Source organism: Melanerpes formicivorus, unplaced genomic scaffold (assembly GCF_026170545.1).
Source record: "Melanerpes formicivorus ecotype bairdi unplaced genomic scaffold, bMelFor1.0.p_v2 SCAF_1, whole genome shotgun sequence".
NCBI lineage: Eukaryota > Metazoa > Chordata > Aves > Piciformes > Picidae > Melanerpes > Melanerpes formicivorus.
This window is the reverse complement of record NW_027142353.1, coordinates 24571861-24592612: the sequence shown is the minus strand read 5'-3', so window position 1 is coordinate 24592612 and position 20752 is coordinate 24571861. Positions and strand designations below refer to the sequence as shown.

The 20752-nt window shown below is 42.9% G+C and overlaps 1 protein-coding gene across 3 annotated transcripts in view; it reads right to left on the bottom strand.

Annotated features, from left to right (window-relative positions):
• TMEM255B (transmembrane protein 255B) overlaps positions 1–20752 on the bottom strand; it is a 77528-nt gene that overhangs the window by 3863 nt on the left and 52913 nt on the right. For all 3 annotated transcript variants that reach the window (XM_068168757.1, XM_068169889.1, XM_068169462.1), the window contains 4 exons: positions 15805–15885; positions 12065–12150; positions 8917–9076; positions 2797–2940 (listed from right to left, as the gene is read on the bottom strand). In XM_068168757.1, the coding sequence (XP_068024858.1) occupies positions 2797–2940; positions 8917–9076; positions 12065–12150; positions 15805–15885 (471 nt within the window). The remainder of the gene's footprint in view (positions 1–2796; positions 2941–8916; positions 9077–12064; positions 12151–15804; positions 15886–20752) is intronic.

The window sequence follows — 20752 nt, the reverse complement described above, 5'->3', positions numbered from 1 at the left end:
AGGCTCAGGAAAATAGACACTGAAGTGCACAACACAGTAAGTAACATAGAACAACTGAACCACACCCCTGCTCAATGGAAAGGTCTTTAGGGTGCAATCATATCACTCACATCCTGCGTCTGTAGCCCGAGATAATCAACACGTAAGAACTGCCTCACTCTCTCTGTAAACTCTGAAGGGTAGACCAACAAAGGTGGAGTCTTCTACACTGTGCACATAAAAATGACCAGGACTTTTGGGATGCTGTGGGGTATCTCAGACATCCACAGATGTGGCATATGAACTACAGGACCTGGACCCTCTCAGAGTGGCAGCAGAGGCCAGGTAGCTACCTGATCACATTATCAGGCAACACTAGATCTCAACAGCCCCTGTGTTTAGCCAAATGAATCCTAGCCTTAGGGCCTGTAGTTATCTTAAAGACCAGGATCAGCTAAGAAGGACTTGTAAAGGCCTGAATCTAGTAGCCTGAGCACTGCTTTGAACACTTAGGTGGGTCATGAAGACTTAATTTCCAGCCCTCAGCTCTCAACTAATGGAAATGGATGGCAGTTAAGGTCCTGGCTGTTCCTGGTTCTAACATTCACCATTTGTAGCTTTGAGTCAGTTTATTATCTAGTCATACAGTGGTGCAGAAATTAATTCTCTCCAAACTACACCATAATGAGACAGCTTGCCATTTTTTAATTTTTTATTTTTTTCCCCAGGAAAAGGATTAAGTGCTTTCACTTTTGGAGTCCAGTGCTTCTCATTAACTTCTCCTGGATTAGGGACAGTTGGTGGTGTGTCTCTCTGAATGTTATGAAGAGAAGACAAATGAACACAATTCTTAGAAAAAGTAGAAATCTAGGGTAAAGAACTGTGTTTAATTTGGAATGTAGTTAAGATTTGGGGGCAAATACAATACTTTTCTGTTTCACAGTGGACCCAGGACAGAACAGTTGCAATTGATTCCCATGACTACGCACATGCATCTATTCAGCTTAATTGCTTTCTTTTGCCTGTTTTTATCCCCTTCTCTCTCTAGCCCTGGCTACGTGCTAACTGAACTCTACAGAACAGCACAGCTTTTCAGCTAAATGCAAAGAAAAAGAGGTCTCTGAGTTTGTTCTTTTTTTCCTCTCAACCCAAGGTCTCCAAAAGTGCCTGGCCCCATCTATGTTAATAAATAAGATGAGCCAAGGACTGTTCTCTGGCTGTGAAGCCAGCTGGCACCCTGCATACTACATTGCTACGTCTGAACTCTTACCACCAAAATAGAGTGAATGTGTGCTCACTGCCTACCAGGAATGGTTCTTTCCCATTGCTGTCCTCTGACCCCTTTCTGGGCATTGTTTGGAGATTGTTACATGGTCTGGGTCAAACCCATACCAGGAACATGCTAACAATTTACCGGTGTGGATGGTCATCATGTCCCAGTATTTTTGCCTGGTAACAGATGTAGCCCAGGAGGCTTTGGGGAACTGCTCCATGGTTCATTTGTGCTAAGTAGAGTGTTTCCAATTAAAAAGTATTGCAAAACTTGTGGTACCCACTGGTCTAGCACTATACAGCCAAAGTACAATAAGCCATTGGATGGTCTTACTGTGATTTAAAAAAAACACAACAACAATAACAACAACAACACTAACAACAACAACAACAACAAAAACCCAAACACCAAACAAACTAAAACCTTCTATGATTGCTCCAGGGCCTCAGTACATTCAGTTATTTATCAGCTCAATCTCCGTTCTTCACTTCACTCTGGGGCTAAAACAGTCCAGGCAAACACCACCCTCAGCACCACTCCCTGTATTTTCCAGGCCAGCTTCGGTCAGATGCAGTACAAGCTTGGAGTACAACTTGAATCTCATCCTTCTGAAGGAGGTGAAGCAGTGTTGACTCAGCTCATGTTATATCCCCTCACGCAAGGGGAGAAAGCTGCACCTCTGGCAGCTTTCCCTCCTGCCTTCAGGCCAGCTGCCTCTGGTCAGTAAGACTCAACAACTGTCAGAGCAGTTCTATACTGGTCTCCCAGTGATGTGCATGTAGCAGATGCTTATAGGAAGCTAAAACAAAAAAGGGCTCTATTGTCTGATAAGCTCCCCTTGGTTCTTGTGTCAGGCAGCCATTTGGGGACTTGCTGAGATGCAAGTGACACCTGCATCCCTGTATTTAACAGCAGCTGCTGTTCCTAGCCCCTCATTTATATTGTTCCACAACATCCTGTGGCATTGGAATCTGGTGTGTACAAACACTTCCTATTTCTGGGTTATCTTGCCACCTAATACTATTGTTGGGGCAATCAAAACTTTGTGTGACTAGAACTTATCACTGTTATCCATCCACAATTCTTTCTGTATCATTGTTACACTGACCTCTTTTTTCCTCCCTTTTCTTGTCTGCTTTCCATCTGATGAGTTCTAATCTACTTATCTCCATATTAAAAGTAAGGTGAGCTAAAGTGTGTGAACTTTTCTGCCAAATCCTGTGTGTATCAAGTGTTCCCTTTGGTTTCCCCAATGCCTCTGTTGCTGCTTTATCTTGCCTAACATGTGGGCTGTGTTCATGTGCACTGCAGCACAGCGCTAATCCCACATTAGGATTTGTGGTCAGCAGACGAAGTCCAAAGGACAACTAGAGAAAGCCTAAAATCTGAGAACAGATCTGAAAACCAGGCCTAGACTGTCATCCCAGAGAAGAGTCTGAGTTGGGATCCAACTTCCTTGCCTCATTTCAGACCCCCAGGAGCCAAGGTTTACCACTGCAGAGTTTGTGCTGAGTAGCAGTGTATGCTTTTCCAATGTACTCTACCTGAAGAGGTAACGGGTAGGATGGATATGTAGAAAGAGTTGCTGCAGACGGACAGAACCCAGCATATGTCAGGATCTGCTGAGCAGGATTGTACAGGATCTGAGGAGGAGGTGCAGCGCTGAAAGCAATTTGTGACAGAGGTACCTGTTGAGCACAGAAGACGACAATGTATCATCACAATGCAGAGTGGAGCCAGAGCAGGAACTCATCCTAACGCAAGCAACTAACAATGTAACAACTTTCGTTTTTCCAGCATAATACCAGTACTACAAGAAACAGAAGAAGCAGACAGAATTAGAGGACAGATTATATGGAGTGAATTTTTCTGACCAGAAATACAGAGATATTTTAATCTTCTTGACTTGGAAAAAGACTGCTGGTTCTTCCCTAGCATCAGTTACAGAAGCATTGGCTGAACTCCAGACACGAGACAGCCTGAAGAGCACAGCATACAACTTTGACTGCATCTTCTCTTTCCCACCAGCCCCAAACACCCAGTCCTTTACAATTTGCTTCAAACTCTTTCCAATGGCAACTCCCAGGTGCTCTCATGTCTTTTCTCTGTTTTCCCCCACAGATCTACAAAGATCTCTCTTTCCAGACCACTTGTTCTTCATTCACAGCTCCCTCTCACTTGTGAAATAGAGTTTGCTGCTGCCTGCCCAGTATCACCCCCCACATGTGTATCTCATTCCTGCTGCATAAAGTCTTTCATCATATCCCATTGTTTTATTGGCATGTTCTTTAACTGCAGTGTGAGATCACAGGATCATGGGATGTTAGGACTTGGAAGTGATCTCTGAAGATCATCTAGTCCAACCCCCCCTGCAACAGCAGGATCATAGAACCTAACACAGCAACACATCCACGTGGGTCTTGAGAGTCTCCAGAGAAGGAGACTCCACAATCTCTCTGGGGAACTCACAGTGAAGAAGTTCCTCATCATGTTGGGGTGGAGCCTCCTGTGTTGTAGTTTATATCCATTACCCATAGTCCTATCACAGGGTGCAACAGAGAAGAGGCTGTCCCCTCCCTCTTGACACTCACCCCTCAGATATTTATAAACATTTATTAAATCCCCTCTCAGTCTTCTCTTCTTCAGACTAAAAAGCCCCAGGGCTCTCAGCCTATCTTCACAGCCTTCTGTTGGACTCTGTTGAGTAGATTCCTGTCCCTCTTGAACTGGGGGGCAAAAACTGGATGCAATATTCCAGTTGAAGTCTCACCATGGCAGAGTAGAGGGGGATAAGAACTTCCCTCGATCTGCTGGATATAATCCTCTTAATGCACCCCAGGATGAGACTTGCAAGAAGAAGTAATAGCTTCTAAATTCCTATTAAGCCAGCTAATAACACCAAAGGAGGGGGGGGAAAAAAAAGTTAAATGTGAAAGGAGGGTTTGTGTTAAACCCTAAACCCCTGCACTATATAATCATTTGTGAAAGGCTACAGAGCTCTGTGAAAGATGTTCATGTCTCTTTGTTTTGCAAAGTGAGACAAATCTAGTGGTTTCTTTTCCCTCCTTTGTTTTTATTAGCAGATTCCTCTACATGAGAGCATGGAAATTTTACTGCAATAACAAAATGTGGTGCTTGCCAGATAAATATTGAAAGCAGAAGCCAAACTTTTGGGGTTTTTGTTTTGTTTTGGTTTTTTATATTTCCTTTCAGATTTATCAGTGAGAGACATAAATCACTGCATCCTCTGGAGATAGTGTGAGATCTCTGTGTGATTGAGAATGAGGTGTGTGAATTGTATTTGTACATGGAAAACATTGTCTAGGTCTATGTAAGATTACCTGACAATCTAGGCCTCAGCTCTCTAGAGAAACTTGGCACCCCAGGAAAGCAGAGAGTGTACTTCATGGAAGAAGGCAAGTCTCTCATCTTCAAGGTACTGTCCTCTAAACACCTCCTTTCTGCTTGTCCTTCTAGTTGGATATGTGAAGAGAAATGGATAGACACTGCCTTTCAGAAAGAAGTAATAAGGAGCAGCTAAGAAGATTGCCACAGACCCAAAGGTTTGAAGGGCAGCAACTTGGCTCACCCTGGCTGGAGGCTAGACCTCCTCCCAGAGTATGCCCTTCCTCAGAGCAGGCAGGCCCTACCACAGTCACTTCCTTCTGGCTACGGACATAAATGCAGCAAGAAACACTTCTTTTACCCAATGTGAAATACAGATGCCTCTTCTGCATCTGTCACCAGCTTTCTGGCGTTGGTCCCTGTGGGTGCTGCTCTCCTTCTCCCAGAATGTCACTTAATCCTCTTACGTTCTCTCCAACTATAGTAGCAACACTCCCCAATTAATACAGATGGACACCACAACAGTCCTAGAAGATAGTTTTAGGGAGTCATGCACCCCAAATCCACTGATCAAAGCACCTTTTTATCAGGCTATCTTGTCTCAGCCTGGAGTCAGCAATGATTTGCAGGTATTGAAGCTGGTTAGATGCTTTTATCAAGTGTTCCTGTAATGACACTATGTTAAATTAGTCACACAAAATGGCGAGGTGGAGACATTTTAAACTGAAACACCACCCAAGCCAAAATGATAAGCTGTGAAACTGGCCAGGGAGTGTTACCAGTGCCAGGGGGGCACCTGGGGTCAGGGAGTGTAGAGAAACCAGGCTGTGGCTGGAGGGGCTGTCTGGCCACTCCCCACTTGGCCACACTCTCCGGGTGCTGGGCTGTGCAGCTGCAGAGCAGGGCAGGTCAGCTTGCTGATCCAACAAAAATCTGCCAAAGCATTTATTTCTGAGCTACAACTGCTTACAACATCAAACTGCACCTGTACTAAGACATGAACACATGGCAAGTAGTTCAGTAACTGGGGTTCATTTTGGTCTCCTTAAAGTAGGGTAAGGGAAGAGAAGAGTGGATAAGGGAATAATATTTAATATGTTCATATTCCCTTGAGAACGGTCAAGGAGACTGATTATTTAACAACAAACAAACAAACAAAAAACAACAAAAACCAACAAAAAAAACCCACCACCAAATCCCAGCAACCCCCCAGGACCATCAGTATTTGTGATTAATGCAATTCTAAACTCAGGGCAGGCAGATTCCTTGGCAAGGTGTGTCAGGAAAATATCTAAAAGTCATCAGATAAATACCAGGGCTGGGAAGGGAGTTTCTAGATGGATTCTTGGTACTAGGCAAATGAACTTTTCCATGCATTTCTTTATCTCTGTCTTCTGGAGGAAATAATAATGGTGCTTTACCATTTTGGAAACTTCAAGGACATATGCTTTTTGCTAAAGGTGACCTTAAGGTACCTGCCAAGCCTGTGTGTCCTATATCCAAGTACACTGTAGAGCTGAAAAGGAGGGTAGGGTACGGTTGTAACTGCTGCAGCTCTGCCAGCACTCAGCAGATCACAGAAGATGGCTCTACTGATGACACTTGGGGCCACTGGGAGCTGACACCCTGGGGGTCGGGAGAGGATGAAATGGTTCCCGCTGAGCCAGCACAGCCCTCTGGCAGGCAGCAAAACCACAGGGATCGTGCCAGGGTCTGCAGGGACTTTGTCACAGGAAACAAAACCCACAACAACCAAAACAACACTTCTCTTTTTTTCTGTCCAGGAAATGTGATGGGTTTAGAGGCAATAGCACTGTTTTGAAAACTCTCCCAGCTGTGACATGTTTGGGCTGCCAGCATTCTCTAGAGATAAACATGATGGGTTTTGTTTAACTATTGAGCCTGTCCCTGTGTTTTCTGGAAGTCAGCCTCGGAGCAATGCCCTGAGGCATTTGAACGGGCTTTGCACCTCTCACTGCAAAAGGCAGTGAGCCTTTCTTTGGGAAGTTGACATCCTGAAAGAAAATTTTCCCCCACAAATTTTGATATTTTTTTCTTATTTCAATCCTATGCCTCTTTCTCTCCCTCTTCTGCTTATTTTTGGCCTCAGGAGTTACTCCTTTTGCAAAGAAAGCCAGCAGCAGATTAGCAAACCAGCTCTGGTATGTCACTTGAAAGGATCCTGAAGAGGCACAGGCAGGAGCAAGGAGCAGACACTGCATTCTGAATTGCTGCTGTGGTAACACTTTCTCAAGCATAGCACAGCTCCTGCACTGAGGCAACTGACACAATCTCATCTTTCCCTTAAGGCAGTGAGGGTGTTTTTCTGCTCCTGCTGCACAGGAGAGAAAATCCAGATTATTAAGAACAGATCTTTATCTGGAGTACCAACAGGCTTGCTTCAGCCAAGCCCAGGGGGAAGCTGCCTGTCCACCACTACTGCAAATTCTCTGCACAACTTTATTCCACCCAGTAAGGCCTAAGCCTTGACCCAAGTTCTGCCTCCCAGCATGGGAATGTGCCAGGTCATGGAGACCTCAGTTCTCCCAGAAACTTCTTGTCAGATATCCCAGAAACATCTCCTCAGTTCTCCCAGAAATGGATCCTCAGCTTGGTGTCCCTTGTGAGCAGTGCAGTGATGGCTTCTGTGCAGCTCATGCAGCTATGAATCATCAGCCCAAATCCCACGTAAGCTTTGGTGTGTGCAAGATGATTTCATGGACTCAGGCTGGCTCTATGCACCCTTCCCCACCTCAAGGAAGCACTACCAATGTACACAGCTGCCCATGGTGGAGGTACTTGCACCCATCTGCTAGGCAGGAGAAAATACTTAGCAGCACTAGAAAGTTGCAGTGTCCCACCAAGTACTTAGTGTAGATGATGCCTGCCTTACCCTTCTCATTCAGCTGCTCTTCCCCTTATTTCCCACTGTTTTTTTCTGCTTCCCCTCTGCCACTGCTCCTCTCCGAGGGAGGGGATGAATTAAACTGGGAAAGCTTCTTCCACTCCCTCCAGCTGCAGTCTGGACTGCAACTCTTCACTGGCTGGCTGCAATTTGTTCAACTCCTTGCAAGAGTCCTCTCACACAAAGCACAGATCATCTACGTGTTTCTTACATGTAAAGGCTCAGTGTCCTTGCTTGCCTTAAGTTACAGAGAGGAATATTTCCAGCAAACATTTAAAAATTCTTAACAAAGGTGATTTTCAAATCATTCACATGGCCCTGCACTGTCACATTGTTTTAAGTACCCAAAAGATGTTGTACGTAGCATGGGCATGCTTGCTAAGGCACACTGGGTCGTCAGAACAGGGCCTAAATGGCCTCCAGTCCTTGGCTTACTGGCAGACAGCTCTGAGCAGCCCCTTCCCCCTAGTCTGTGCTCCTGATGTACATCTCACCCATCTCTCTTGCTTTCTCTTCCCTGCTCCATCCCTCTCTTCTTCCCTTTCATCCATCTTTCTATTTATTTTTCATCTCTGAAATAGTCATAGGAAATAGGATAACTTGCTCTGCTGCCACATCTCCCTTTGGCTCCTGAATTTTACTTCTATCCTAAAGCCTCTGCTCATTTGGAAACTTTTTGGACCAGGACCATCTACTCTTCTGAGTGCCTAGTAAATCCAGAGCCACTTGATTGATCTCTAGGCACTGCATTAGCAAACATGACCACTGACAGTGATAATTCCAGGAACAGCTACTCCACCCTTTCAACATCAGAAAATCTAGGCAGATGCGTTACAGAATCCCGTCTATCACACAGCTACTTCTGACTGCTGTGGTGCACATCAGCACAACACTGTAGTGTTGCACAGGGAACAGTTAGAGGGCAGCATTCTTTACTGGGGGGGGGGGGGGGGGGGGGGAAGGAAAAAAAAAGAGGAGGTGACCACAATACATCTACTTAGATAAAATTGACTGGTACTTCAGAATTAACACCCATTTTTTTGGGAAAAGAACTAGCTACAGTTGAATAGTCACACCTATGTCTTAATTTTTATGTGCTAGCTACAAACAAGCATCCTCAAACTCTGTGCTGGCCCACAGTGCTGAATTAGAAGCAAAAAGAGATAGCACTAAGTGAATTGCCAGCATCTGTTCACACAGATGCCTGTTTTTTGCTTTCCATTCACATATTTGACCTACTTAGCTGTGAGCAGCTGGCAGCAGCTTAGCCTAAAGATAGAATTCCAGACTCTGAGATCACACAGGAGACATTTAAAGTGCCCCCTTTGTACACTTATGCTCCCTTGGTGTTAACCCATTTGGTATGACCAACAAGCACAGAAGTCCTCAAAGAAGGCAGAAGACTGAGCCTTACCATGTCTTTAAATGCCCCAAGAATAGCTGCTGTAATAATTCCCAGAAACAACCCGATGATGTTGAGGACTGTGGAGGACCACAGAAGTCTATACAGGTGAAGCACGTCCTGACAGCTGCTCACACCGAGAAATTCATAGTAGCTGGCAGACTGCTCTGAACTGAAAGGGAATGCAGACAGTGTCACTGTGGTGGGAATGGTTTTGCACACAATACAAAGCAGCAGAGTATCTGAATCCTTCCTGTTTACTTTTGTCTTCATCCATGCTCCCACCCAAACACTCCTCAGATGAACTGGAGAAAGCTCTGCGGTAGACAAACATTTTCTCTGCTAATGCCAGCATTAAACATGCAGTTTAACTAACTGATGTTGGGCACCTCGATTGGTGTTGGGCACTAGCATGGACCTTGGTTTTTTGCTCAGGGTTTCTGAGCACAGGCACAGCCCTGGCATATATATAGATGCTGCCTTTGTCATTCAGCTACCAGCCAAAGCCTGGTTAGAAATAGAAATAGAATAAACCAGGTTGGAAGAGACCTTCCAACAGCATCGCTTTTTTAAACTAGCCTACCTGGAAATCTACTGGCACCTCTCAAACTGTGGAAGGCAAGGTGCTTAAGCATTAATTCAACCACAGGAAGGGAGATTTTGCCAGTTGGCTGTGGTGTCTGCAGTTCAAAGTTAACAGATGCAACACAGTACAGTATAAAGTTGTGCCTTTATGCTGTACTGTCCAAAACTCTTTGTCTATTTCTACACTGCACTGGTTATTGTAAATCAGGCATGTTGTGAAGTCAATCCTTTGTCTTGCCGAAAGCCAGAAATACCCTTCTGCAAAATTTGAAACCATAGTTTCCTACAGTTCTTTCCAGTACCTGCTTTCATGTCAGCCCACTAATGAGCTCCTAGAGCAGCTATCTGAGTTGGAAAGATGTTTTAAGTGCCAAGAACATTTTTGCACTGTTAAGAAATTGACATTAGCTTATGGTGGAAACCAGAAGTGAACAATTTGTGCTCACATGGGGCAGAAGTGGGGATGGTGGTTAGGGAAAGCCAAGAAAGGTATCAGCATGGAGAAATGACATTTCTGGGAAGAACCAAGCCAAGCACAGCAGCTCCTGGAAATGTCCAATCATTTGTTGTGGGGCATGGTTCTGGCACTGCAGATCCTCTACTGTTGAGTTCACTTGGGCTCTATCATGAGCCTAAACATTGCTTAACTAAATAAACCCAGAGCTTCAGGTGCCATGAGGGTGAGGAAATTTGACTCGCAATCCTGCCTGCATACCAGTTTGTTGCATGGCTGACACAAAGTAATTTATGTGAGTGTCTCCCCCCACTTCTCTCTAGCTGCCCTATGAACTGGAATTATCAAGTCTGTAGAATAGCAAGACTGCTTCTTTACTCTGGATTTGCCCATGCCAGTGCTATAAGTTCTTGCTGTCCACTGTAGACTGCTGCCAATAGCAGAACACATGTAGTTAATTATATCATTGAATATTGTCACAGTGGTGATCAGTTCCAGGCATTTCAGACAACCCAAATGGCACTAAGGATCTCCATCTAGATAGGGAGGATTCCTGATCTTTTCTTGTTATTACCTTATGCTTTAAGCAACAGAGTTTCAGTCTCTTTATTTGACACCTGAATGCATCCCTTTAAGACCCCTGTTCTTTTTTGGGACTGTTCAATATAGTGTTAACATGCAACAGCTGGCTATGTACCACGGAAGAAAGCATTCTCAGTGTGAACATACTGCATTGCAACTATGCAACTCCACTATTTTTCTATCATAGAAAAGGTGTAAAATTTGTGCATACTTTACTTTTTCCCTCTTTTTTGTATGCCTCCACCATGTTCAGATTTAACATTTCTTACACAAGCAGAAGGCTCTAAGATTCATAAGAGATTTTAATCCATTCCATAAACCCACACTCACTTTGTGTTTCTTGTGTGCATAAGAAATATGCGTGTATAGGTTGACTTCCCTCTAGTCCCAAATTTCATTTTGCTTCTCTAGCTGAGTCAGGATCTGGGCAAGAGCTACTCTTTTGTGCAAGAAGCCTTGTGTAGAAGCATTACTGTGTCAGCCTCATTCCCCTATGCCTAAAATGCTCATGTCTGGCAGAATGCTAGCCAAAGCTTACAGATGACTGGGGTTACTCAGGGCTACTAGCATGTGACAAGGATGCAAAGCCAAAATAAAATGGGAGACAGAGGAAGGAAGAAATATGAGAAATACATGGGGAGGCAGAAGAGTGACTGTGGGTGAACAGTGAAGGGTTGCAAGGGCTTCTTAAGAGTGCATGGGAAGGTGATACTGGGGTGTGCAACAGTGTGAGAGAGGCAGATCTGCTGTGAGAAATTCTCCCCAGTTTCTTGTATGTGGCAAGACATGATGCTGCTTGCAGTTGAAATCTTTGTGTGACAGGTGGCCAGACAGTTGTGTGAGTTCATTTCTTCTGTCTTTCACATTATAAGCCCTTGGACTTTGCTGTGATGTAGTTTTCCTAACCATCCATTTTATTCTTGTTAAATTGTTGCATGAAAACCCTGTGCTAACTTTCAGCTGATCCTCATAAGCATACGCAGACATTTCTTATCTTTTGACATCTCATGCTTTGGTAATGAGGAAGTCAAGTGGACAGCTTCAGAAAACAGTCACAAGACCCTCTGTATCTACCCTACAACAATTCAGCAAAATCCTATAAAGCCTGCTGCTAACAAAAGAGCTTTGCATGCGCTTACAACATGATCTCTGCTCACGGACACCTATGCTCTCGTTCATTTTGTTTCACTCAGTTTGGTAAATAAAAAAGAGGATTCGTTAAATCTAATGGAAAAATTGAATTGCAAGATCAAAAGTAAACCTTGATAGGGCTATGACTTGAGGGCTTAATTTTGATCACGCAGCAAAGAGCTAGCTTAGTTAAAGAAAGAAAAACTGAAACAATGCCAACAGTAACATCCAACCCGTGACCTCTTCTCTACTGGCACCAGGACTTAAATTGCAGAGGAACTGGATTCCTCAGCATAGAAGTCCCTTTTGTATTGCTTCGTCAGGCCTAAGGGCACATCCTCCTCCTCCCCATGGACGAAATAAAAGGAAGGTTTTCTCAGAGGCCGTTGACTGCACACAAGTACTTACTTCTCACAGTTGTACAGGTCACAGCAATAGCACGTGTTACTCTTTACTTTCAGCTGGCACTTGCTGTTTAAGTTGTAACATGTCACCTGCCAAAAAAGAAGAGACTTACTTTTATTCTCAGTGTTTCAGTGTTATGCAAATCATTCTACTGCCCACAAAGAAACGGCAATGTCAGGTTTAATACCTGCTGTGCTGAAAGATCCTGAGATTCTAAAATCCATGACTGCAGGGCAGAAAGATATCCCTGAGCTTCCAGGAGTGTCACTGAAGACATCAGCCTCTGAGCCTCAGGGCATTCACCCTATGGAGCCCAGAGCCCCCAGCACTGACCTGCAGCCAGGGCTGCCAGCATTTTCAAGCACTCTGCCTGGTATTATTTTAATGAGACCCTGAGTCTGCAACGGTGAGATGTGGATCCCTACAACTGTGATGTAGGAACCATGGATCTACACCACAGCAAGCCACATAAGTGGGTACAAATACCCCTCCATTTTAGTGAGGAAATGGGCAAAGAAGAAAATTTGTCTGAACAGCTTCAGATAAAGGAAATCTCTGTCCTTCAGTAATGCCCTCCTGAAGAATGAAATAATTAGGAAAAACAACAAGAAGAACCATCTCCAAACTCAAAACCAACACTGCTCAGAAAAGATCCAAGCACTCCAGCAAATAGATGCCACTTACTGAATAGAAAACTGAAAAGATTTATTTGTGTGAGTAGGAATTGCAGGTATAGGCAGACCTTAGAACAATAAAGTCAAACACATATAAGCCACTATCCATCCAAACAATAAATTCTTTTAATGACTCCTTAAGTGCAGGAAGCATTAATCACTTCTATGCAGCACTATAGACCAGTTGAAATATTTTATATGTAAGGTGTTGGTTGGTTGCTTGTTGGGTTTTGTTTGTTTGTTTGTTTCATGAGATGCTTATCTTATTAATAGACTTTGTAATCCTGGAAAACTGTCAGGTTTTAAAAGGTAGCAGGTGAGAAAATGCATTCTTTCTATAGATTTTATTTTTATAGAAAAAAAATTGTACTGCAATAAAATGTATTACTGAATGGAAAAGTCCTCATAGTGAAAAAGTAGAAGGAGCATTCTTAGGAATATATGCCTGCTTTTGAAAAGCTTCTGTCGGATAGTTTTCCTTAGCCATTACTGTGTTAGTCTGTGGGATAGTCTCCACAGGAGCTGTTAAACCAGGAGTTTCTCAGCTCCTGAGTTCTGGATCCGTGCATCCTTTTTAGTGTGAAAACTGCCACTGTTGATGAGTCTGTACACCTCACATGTTTGCTCCCAGCAAAAAAAGGGAAGGCCTCAAACACACACCACACTCAGCAGCAGAGAGAGTTTATCTTGAAGATGGTCTCAGACTTGCCACATTTGCCTTATCAGGATTCGCTTGAGCAGTGGAAGTTGGGTGAAAAAGCATGGGTACAGTCCTGAACAAGGCTTTACCTGTGGTTACTGTCTTCAGCACCTCTAACCCAAAATGGAAAATGAGTTATAAAAGTCTAGGCTGCAAGCTGCAAATGAAGCTCACCATTTGATACACTCTGAGACAGGCTCCCATTTCATCAACGTTGTTCTGTTGTATCTGAACTTACTGGAATTTTACATAGAGCTTCATTTGCCTTAAGTCACATTGAGCTGAAGGCTTTCTTAACCTGAGCTGCAATTCACTGCAGAAGAGGAGTGCTCTACCATGAATGACTGCAGAGGCTTAATCAAGATCTAGCTCACAAGTGACAAAAACATCGTACCAGTTCTGGAGCAGAGCATGTCAATGACGTTTTGTTGGGATGCCCTAATGCTTTTGCACCGAGTGGAACTTAGGGCTTTGAGTTTGACCACCTGTACATAATCAAAATGGCCTAGGGCCTGCATTGTTAAAATACCCATGTGTGATTGGAATCAGGTCTTCATAAGATGGAGTTGGCTTGTTCTGATGCATGGCTTTGGGGACCACTTCTGGTAGGAAATGAAAGTAGTAATCCTCTCTCCAAAAAACAGTAAGGGCAGTTTGCTCCTTTTTACAGTGGAAGTTTAGAAGTACAAAAGAGGGAGATCAGCAAGATCTTAAACATCATTTTAGCTGCTTCTAGGCTACCAGACATATTATATTATTGGTCAAGGGAGTTACTGTAGTTGTGTATTTTTATCACTATATTTTTAAAACATGCAAAGAGTTTTAGGAGAACAGTGAATAAACCAAAATAAACAAATTACTGTGTGTTGTGAGCAAGGGTGGTGGAAACATGCCTTTTGTGGCTATTCTCCTTGTCATGAGAGATTATTTCATTGCAATGATCAGACATTTAGCTTTTTCATGTTTGTGTTTGTCTAGATACAATGTTCTCACCTCATAGTGATTGCAAGAAATTCAAACTCTTTCGGCTTGGAGCAAACAGAAGAACCAAACCAGGCAAACTACACGAGCTGGAGACCTCTTGCAGACTGAGATCACAATCAAAAAGAAGCTTGCCTTCCTAGTTAGGTGCTCCCACAACATGCAGAACACGTCCCCTGCTCACTACCTTAGAAAAGCAAAAGCCAAATTAAAATGCCACAGATCATTAACTCTGAAATAGCACATTCTGTCTCTAGATCAGTGGACAACCAGAAGGAATGCAATTACAAACTAACTGCATTTTAAAAAGATATGGGGGAGGGGAGGAGGGGTTTGCCAGAAGAGGACAAGGAGCTCTGTACAGCCCAACTTCAGATATTTCCAGAATCTGCAAATCTTGGTAAATTAGTCTGGCCAGAAGCCTGGCCTGGCCAGAACCTGCAAGCAGTTATGGTCAGTGTGATACCTGCTTAAAGTTTGTTATAGGAATCAGAAGCATTTCTCAGGTCACATCTGTGTCCGAGTGTGCATGCACGCTGCAGAAGAGGATGGAGTAAAACTCAGAGGAAAGTGCGTTGATGCAGATCACAAGTTTGTCTGGGTAGGTTTTTAGGCAAGCAGGTCAGTGAAATGTTTTAGTCAAACTTTTTCTGGAATAAAAAACAGGGTGCCCTAGCAGCAAGATTTAAGGAGTATTGGCTGCTTCATCTGGTAATACACTTTGTGAAGCTCTTTAGAGTTAGTAATGGTAACATTCCTCATAGACTTTTTCTCAGCCATGGGAGGAATGGTGATGAAGGACATAAGCTGCTACTAAGTTAAACCACTGTTCAGCTATTCTTAGTCCTGCCCTGCTTGATTTCCTTTTCACTCCTACCAATTTACCACAATAATGAAATGAAAAATAGGAAAATAAACTAAATCTGGACTTCTCAGGAGGCTAGCCATTTGGGTATAGGCACTTTCCCAACCATGTTAATGTCACTGAAAGGATAAAAAAAGCTACATTCAAACTGCTGACATTCTTGGCCTGTGCTGGATAAATACAGAGAAGATTTGAAGTATTCTGGACAACGCAAATGGATTTATTTAGATGTTGCCTACTCCTCTTGAAATCTTCAAAAATCTCCTTAGAGGAACATGCTAAAGTCTCAGAGTAATGTACTGGATAGAAACACTGATGATGACTCAGAACCTCACTAGTTTTAATGATTTGCAATCTCAGAGGCTTAGACAAGCAGGGAGTTACCTGTGGGAGAAAAAACCAGTAGGGTTTCTATCAACTCGTGACCTACATGCACAGAAATGCTTTCAAACACCTACCTCCTTCTTCCCCAGCCCCTCAAAGCACAGTGGAAATGAACATGTGATAAGGGGAGTTTGTTTACCTCTGTCTGGTAGGCATCATATAGGAATCCTATTCCACTTGAATAAAACTGGCATCTTTTGTTATGCAAAGGTCTTGGTTCCTGTAAAGAGAAAAAGGGCCAAAAAAAGGGTAGTCAGTCTGAAGGAAGCATGAAGGCACCATATCCCATGTTCCCATGCCAGATGCTCACAGCTCTGTGGAGCTGAAGCCAGTGCACTTGGGTAAGCGGCTCACTCACTCCCATGTTGACTTTCTTTCCAGAATGGCTCTCCATAGGATTACACTTTCCTTCCTCACTCTGCCAATAAGCCTTGTAAATATCATTTATTTTTCTCTGTACTGGTCACCTTTTTAAAGAAGATGTCACCCCTGGCATTTAACCACTTCCTTGCTTAATGTCAAACAGTACTGCTCTGGGAGAATGATCCAGTCATTCTTTTTTCCTGGCATGGTTTCTTACCTAGTGCACAGAATTACTTTGCTATTTGTCTTCAAGATACAAGACTTTTTTTTTTCAGCAATATCCATAGTGAAAACAAAGTAAAATACCTAATAATTTAAGCATTTCACTTCCAGAACTCCAAAAGCAAAATGAAGTATAATGAAGAAATGAAGACATAAAATGGAATTAATTTGCACTGGTTGCTTTTTTTGCCTTCTTTTCTATTTATCCTTACTACAAAACATGCATTTACTGCTCATATTTCAGATTTTCCTTGTAGCAGTTACCATGAGCTGATATAAAAGAACACAATGAAATGTCCTTGGTTAGATGGAAGATGTGTGTTTCTGACCTTGGTTGACTGGCCACTTTGAAGGCTAGAGGGTGCATACTTCAATCAGTTTCAGTACTAGACCATATTTGCCTAAGGAGGATTTGACAACTGGAGTCCTCAGTGATCAGTTATCTATCCGAAACCAAAGCATGAGAATGTCTTATTTTGTCAAAAAGAATATTTTTCAACCTTCTGTCACTTATCTAGTCCTGATCTGTGCCTTCCAAAGCACTCCAATGTTTGTCAGACCACTTCCAGATGGAATCCCTCTATCTGCCATCCCTTCTTTCCATGTTATCTTGCAAGAAAAGGACTACTTAATTTGTTAGCAGAAATCTGTGATGATTAAATTTGACTGCATTTTAAAGCTTTACAACCCACCCAGGAATAACCTACAAATTGCAGAAATATTTTCACTACTTCAGATAATTTTTTCAGTATTCTATCCTTGTTGGATAATGAAGTGTGAACTGTACAAATCTGCTGACCCAAAATACATAATCAGTTAAAATGCAAAGCTAGGCAGGAATGCAGACAAGTCAATGAATAAAGCTCATTCCTCAGCTTGTTTGCCTTTCTGATTACTGTGGCAAACCCAGGGAAGTTTGGACATGAACTCCCCAGGGTTATGGAAAGGTTAGCTTCCTGCATTGAAAACTGCGTATCATATTGCACAACCATAAGAAAAAAAATCTTCAACAACTATTTTTCTCTAGAAGCAAAGCAAATACCACACAAACAGCATGCCGTGTCTTGAGCAAGGACAATATTCCTCCATCACAGCCTGGGAAGACATTAGCCTTTGGCCATGACTTCCAGGGGCAGACCTGGCTGGGATGGTTAACAGGATTGTAATTTCTCTGCTAGCACAACAAGCCTGGTACTAGTTAAAGGATGACAGAATATCATATTCTAATCCTGATTTCATCTGTGGCATTGGGATGAAATGAGAGATAATAGGAGTCAGCAGAAATGGCTTTGTCTGTCATGAGGAGCAAATCCATGAAAAACTGATGCCCATAATATTCACAACAATAACAAGTTTCAGTCCGATCCTGGAACATCTGGAAAGGGATGGTGGTCAAGTGTGTTCTCAACACTGATGATGAAGAGAAGTGGCCTCAGGAGTGCTGGATGGAACCAGCAGATCAAGAACTGGCAGTGCATGTGATATCTTCAACAAGAATTGTGCTTTTAAGACCATGAGAGCATCTTTCATGAAAAAAAAGATTTCTTGGAAGAGATGAGATCCACCCAGCTAATCAGGGCAAAAGCATTTCTGCTTACAGTCTGGTCAGCTGGTGATGAGAGCTTTAAACTAATAGCAAAAGGAGAGGGAGCTGAGGAACAACAATCAAGAGAGGAAGCAGTGGAGCAATGAGACAGGCAAAGTGAACAGGGTGATGTGGACAAGAGAAATCTGATAATCAACATAACAGGATAATGTTATGGGACCCACTTGAAGTGTATACAGATAAATAAGGAAGCACCCATAGAACAGCACTAGGAAAGCTCCCATCCTTTTTCAGGGATGCTGAGCACTCTTCAACATGTCTGTACACTAACACAGCATGGAGAACCCTCAGTCCAAGGTTTGCGTGCAGTAGCAAGGTAAAAATCCCTGGGATCAGAGACACATGGTTAAGAGCTCACAGGACCACAGTTCTACCATGGATGGATAAAGGCTTTTTAGGAGGGGCCTATAAGGATAGCAAAAAGCAGAGTTGTTCTTTATGAGAGAAAGCAAAAAGCAAGCATAGAGCTCTGCCTAGGGACAGAGCAGGAGGCAGCTGAAAGCTTCCGTGTCACTGTTAGAGGCCAGAACAAGACAGGCAACATTGTACTGCACTAGTTAGGTCTTCAAGGAAGTAGGTACATTTGGTCTGTACTTTTAAACACATTTATATGTGCAATCAGTATGGCAACCCCAAAACAACTGAAAGAAACTATGATCAAACATATAAAAACAACAAAGATGAGGAAACATTGACTTTACCCAGACATCCTCAGAACTCAACACCTAAAGTACATGGCTTTTAAGTAGAGGTACACACTGGGGATGCCAAAAGGTTGCATTGGTAAAAGCTTCCACCTGAGTCAGACTTTCATGCCACAGAGGGCTTGTGGTCTGTCTGTCTGTCTACTCAGATGTTTCAGTGAATAAGACACCACAGAAATGTCAAAAAATGTTTTAAAACTCACCAATAGTACACTGCACCACGTCAGCACCCGCTGGATTTTATAGGCCACTCTAATAACCAAAGGTAAATGAGGCATAATTCAAAGCTATAAAAGTATTCCTGACAGACTGCTCATAAAATACTTTGTATGCTCATAATGCTGACTGCAGGTTATATATGAATATAGGATACTGTGGTGGGTTGAATTTTTCCCCCATATTAACTTCTAAGCCAGACCAACTCAGTTAGAAGCAAACGAAGCTGTATTTACAAGCAAAAACTACACTCTACAATGGAATGCAATGAATATGTACAAAATATACAGCATTTACAATATTATACAGATATTTACAATTAGCAAACAGCACAGAACCCCCCCAGTCAGAAAGACCAGGGAAGTTGCTCCACTGCCTCCCCAAATCTCCCAAACCCCCCTGTGCCAAGAGAGAGAGGAGCTGAGAGAAAGCAGTGGATTAGGATTGTCTCAAGGCCAGCCAGAAGCGTGTTATCTTCTCCCCAGTGAAGCAAAACTGCCAAGATCAGAAGAGAAGAGAAAAGGAATGGGAATGGAAGTGAAATGTGAAGAATTGTTATGATACAGCTTCTCTTAACCCAGACATTTATCCAATGAATTTGTTTAGAATAACCTTTTGTTTTCCTTTTTACACCCAATAGTGATTTATTTTTCTACTTTTCTGCTCAAAATCTGCAGTTAAATTTTAAAGGCATAGCCCAAAACTACCACAGATACCTATACTACTTAATAAGTATTACAACTTAATTCTACTGCTTATAACAATACTGGTAGAGAAAGTTCTACTTCTAGATACTATATTTTTAAGTTTACAGTTCATTAACAGTTGCTTTAAAGTATATAATAACAATATTGGGTTTAATTAATTTGATATCCTTTGACATCAGGAATTTTCTCAACCACTGTTATTGGAACAGAGCTATGGAATGCCTCTCATCAATTTGTCATATTAGTATATTCATATATCACAAATAAGAACAGAACAGAACAGAATAGAATAGACCAGGTTGGAAGAGATCTTCAAGGTCATCGTGTCGAACCTATCATCCAACACCACCTAATCAACTAAACTATGCAACCAAGCACCCTATGAAGTCTCCTCCTGAACACCTCCAATGATGGTGACTCCACCACCTCCCTGGGCAGCCCATTCCAATGGGCAATCACTCTCTCTCTGTAGTACTTCCTCCTAACCTCCAGCCTGAACCTCCCCTGATGCAGCTTGAGACTGTGTCCTCTTGTTCTGGTGCTTGTTGCCTGGGAGAAGAGACAAACCCCCACCTCTCTACAACTCCCCTTCAGGTAGCTGTAGAGAGCAATAAGGTCACCCCTGAGTCTCCTCCTCTCTGGGCTAAGCAACCCCAGCTCCCTCAGCCTCTCCTCATAGGGCTTGTGTTCCAAACCCTTCAACAACTTTGTTGCCCTTCTCTGGACATGCTCCAGCAAGTCAACATCCTTCCTAAACTGAGGGGCCCAGAACTGGACACAGTAGTCGAGGTGTGGCCCAACCAGTGCAGCGTATAGGGGCAGAACGACCTCCCTACTCCTGCTGGCCACATTGTTCCTGATGCAGGCCAGGATGCATTCCTCTTGTAACAATACATTCCTCTTCTCATCTTCTTTGAGTAATTCTCTTTAAATAGAAATGGGCAGGAGGGAAAGATCTGTTGGTTAGAGCTCTGGTGATATATGCAGAGAATAAACATAAGTAGGCTGACAAAAAGAGGAAGAATTCTGTATTAAAATGTGCTTGAGGTTTTTTCGTTGATGTGAAGGAAAATGATTGGGTTTTATTCAGTTGTGAGCACTGGAAAACATTATCTCTTAGCTAATTATGTATGAGCATGTCAGATGGATTGCTATCAGTCCAAGTTTAGAAAATATTCACAGGTAACAAAAAAAAAGTGTGGGGACACGGTAATTCCTTTTAATTTCAGGGAAATCAGATCTGTTCAGCTTCGAACCCTAGAGAGCAAG